Source organism: Apis dorsata, unplaced genomic scaffold (assembly GCF_000469605.1).
Source record: "Apis dorsata unplaced genomic scaffold, Apis dorsata 1.3 scaffold_37, whole genome shotgun sequence".
Taxonomy (NCBI): domain Eukaryota; kingdom Metazoa; phylum Arthropoda; class Insecta; order Hymenoptera; family Apidae; genus Apis; species Apis dorsata.
Window position 1 is genome coordinate 307,405 of NW_006263339.1, and position 3,366 is coordinate 310,770.

The following is a 3,366-nucleotide window of genomic DNA, read 5'->3' on the forward strand; positions in this document are numbered from 1 at the left end:
AGTATTATTTTATATATATATATATATATATATAATTATAATGATAAATTTTTATAATGATTAAATATTATTTTATGAAAGAAATGCACCTAACTTAAATACAATCAAAATAATTGAAACAGGAAGTTACGTCGCAACGTTTTATATAAGCGTGACTCATGAGAAGAGTTTAAAAAATGCAAATGTGACAAGCAATATAACTTCATGTTCAATATCGTGGTTATGAGACGTATCGTCACTACATTGTCAGCGTTTCTCTAATTTCCATATGCAATAAAAAATTCTAGTAGAAAAAAATTAATTGAAACTGTTGATAAATTCTCTGGGAAGAGAAAAATCAAATCGATTTGATTAACGAAAGCAGTCAAATTTCTTTCAAATTTCACTTAAAAGTATTATCCTTTCTTCAATATTTGAAAATCCTAAATACGAACGGGAAAGTATATATAAAAGAGATGATATTTGCAAAAAACATGAATCTTTTGCTTGAAAACTGAATACAAATGATTCAATTTCTTACGCATCGTTTCGATCGTCGTGTGAAAAGAGAGGAAATGTTCTTGGCTCAGATGAAATTCAAAAACGAAAGATCCATGGCGCCAAAGGCTAGACGACAACGAGAAATACAGAATACAAAAAAAAATCAAAAAGCGAAAACATACTTCCTCGTATATCCTCCGTTTTTTTTATTTTTTTGGAAATATAGTAATAACCGAAAGCAAACTATACGTGGAAACATAAAAGACCAGTAGAGCGTGATACGCGTAGCATTCTGGCGGAAAGTCTTCCTCTCTGTTTCCTCTGTGAAGTTGACTACTAGCCAGAGGCGTCGCCACCTTTCTTTGTATGTAGTTATTTCTCGTTGGCCAACATGGAAACTTCCAAATATTATTCATCGCTATAATGAAGATAATTATGCTTGGAATTTAATACGTAGAAATTACCTACGTCAGGCGAACATGTTTAATTAACGAAGCGATAATAATGAATGGAAATGTATATGTACGTTTAATATATGTTTAATAATAACGTTGTGACGAATATATATGCAATTTGTCTTTCATAATAATATTTCCATTATATTTTCGTTGTTGAATCAATAAGACTTAAACTGTATATATCTGTATATAAATATTTTGTCGATGATTTTTTAAAGATTTCATTTTTTCTTTCGTCATTTTGATAATCGTTACTTACCGATAGAAGAATAGTATACCAATTAAATCATGTTTCGAGTAACGAATAACTGCAGTTATCAACGAATTTTAACGAATAATTGTCCGGTGAATGGACTTTTCAATGCATCTTTTTTTTTTTATTGTTGAAAAAAAAGGAGGTGAAAACAACAAGAAAGCCCAGTGAAGAATGCTTTACAGAAACGATTAACGATTCTGGCTCAACGACCTGTAGCGCCGTGCATTGTTGCTTGAAATTACCGACCGCCAATTGTGAAGTCCGTTCCTAACTGACAATTGCTCCACTTGCTTTAAACCATTAGTCCTCGCCAGTTATCTTGTTGGTAATACACTACAGTGAACATCATCGTCGTAACTGGTTAAACTAAATCTCGACAGCGGTAGCGACGATTTCTCTCCTTTTCTCTAACACTATTCATTCGTAATTTATATATGTATATATTATATGTGATAAGAAAGTTTAAATGATTATTGCGAGATCTTTTATCCATTAAATACATGTTAGTATTATTTAATGTTTACAAGTTTAATATTTGATCAAATTAAGGAAGTCACACATATTTTATTAAGGTTTTGAAGATATTGTGTACAACTACATCTATGTTATATCACAGATACGTATATGTTTTGAAAATATAATTTCTATTAGATATAAATTAGATATAAATTAGATATAAATTCAAAATAAATTAACATTAAGTTATTGAACTTTCTTCAAATTAAAAAATTAAATTTTTTTTTATGAATTAAATCTATTTTCAAATAAAGAAATTTAGAATTTTAGAATTTTAAAATTTTTTAGAACGAACTAATGCAATGACAATAATACATTACAGTGATACATTTCAAGAATTTATAAATTTTATATTAAATGAAAAGAAATTAATTAATCATTATTAAATGAAAATTTTTATTAAAATATCCATTATTCATAATATATCATTAAAAATTCTCTTCTCATGTGATTTCCTTTATCAAATTAATTGTTATGAGGATCATTCGTGATTAGCACTGGACTTCCCAATGATGCTATACGGTCATTGATCTGACCGAATTAATTAGAGGTTATCTATAATATATATATATATGCATATACATATATGGAACTTTATTCTCTTCTCATCGGTCAAAATATAAAATATTGTTTCACACATTGTGTAAAAAATTATGAATATAATATAAAAAATAAAAAAAATAATTTATAATTAATTATAAACTATACTATAATTCATATTTTTATAACACAAAAATTCGAATATAATTCTTACAATTATTTTCGTGTTTACAGATATCTTGTATTTAAGATGTTAGGGCTACTTTTATTAGTAGCCATTCTTGGTACATCAACATTTGCCTACAATGGCGAACTGGTAGAACAAGAATGTCCCATGGACTGTCATTGTCATTATTTCCGTGTCAATTGGGTGACCGACTGTTCTGAAAGCAACTTGACGAGCATCCCGATTGACGAGCTTAGTCCAAATGTCTACGTTCTAGATATGAATGGTAACAACATCGCACAAGTCGCTCCATTTCCACATTCGATCAAGCTAAGACGTCTTCAGATGGCACATAATCGATTGACCGAACTCAAGTATAAGTCGTTCGCCGGATTAACTTATTTATTGGAAGCGGATTTTTCCTCAAATGCTATCACTCATGTTGATCCCGAGACGTTTAGGTAAGAGAAATTTTCAGATTCATTCTTCATAGATATCTTATTCCTATACATGCACATGTAAATAAGAGTCATTGCACTGTTTATTTATATAATAAAAAAAGTAGAGATAATGTAGAAAAAGTAAAATGTAAAAGTAGAGATTTGTAAAAATAATTTACATTTTTTATTTTTATACTTTTATGTAGCAAAACTTTGAGTTTTTAAATTGATTAGATTAATTAATTTAAGAAAATCTGTTTGGAGTATTACAAAATTAAAATTAGAGCAAATTGAATTTTTAATTGTATATTTTAACAAAATCTATCTAATATTTTTATAAATCTATATAATATTTTTATTTAAAATAAAACATTTTAGAAAAATAATTGTGTTAATTAATTAAAAAATAATATATAATTATAAATTATAAATATATTAATATATAAATATATAAATATTTAATTTTGACAATTTTTTATCATTTTAACAATGATTGTTGAAAATGTGATC

General features: G+C 27.2%; 1 protein-coding gene and 1 long non-coding RNA gene across 3 annotated transcripts in view; both read left to right on the top strand.

Annotated features, from left to right (window-relative positions):
- Window positions 1-3,366, top strand: part of LOC116186271 — a 23,211-nt gene that overhangs the window by 5,677 nt on the left and 14,168 nt on the right. The gene's annotated exons all lie outside the window — the stretch shown is intronic.
- The window catches only part of LOC102674197 (protein artichoke-like), a 9,507-nt gene that overhangs the window by 2,219 nt on the left and 3,922 nt on the right, over window positions 1-3,366 (top strand). For both annotated transcript variants that reach the window (XM_031512895.1, XM_006608428.2), the window contains one exon: window positions 2,485-2,877. In XM_031512895.1, the coding sequence (XP_031368755.1) occupies window positions 2,501-2,877 (377 nt within the window). In that variant the 5' untranslated portion in view covers window positions 2,485-2,500. The remainder of the gene's footprint in view (window positions 1-2,484; window positions 2,878-3,366) is intronic.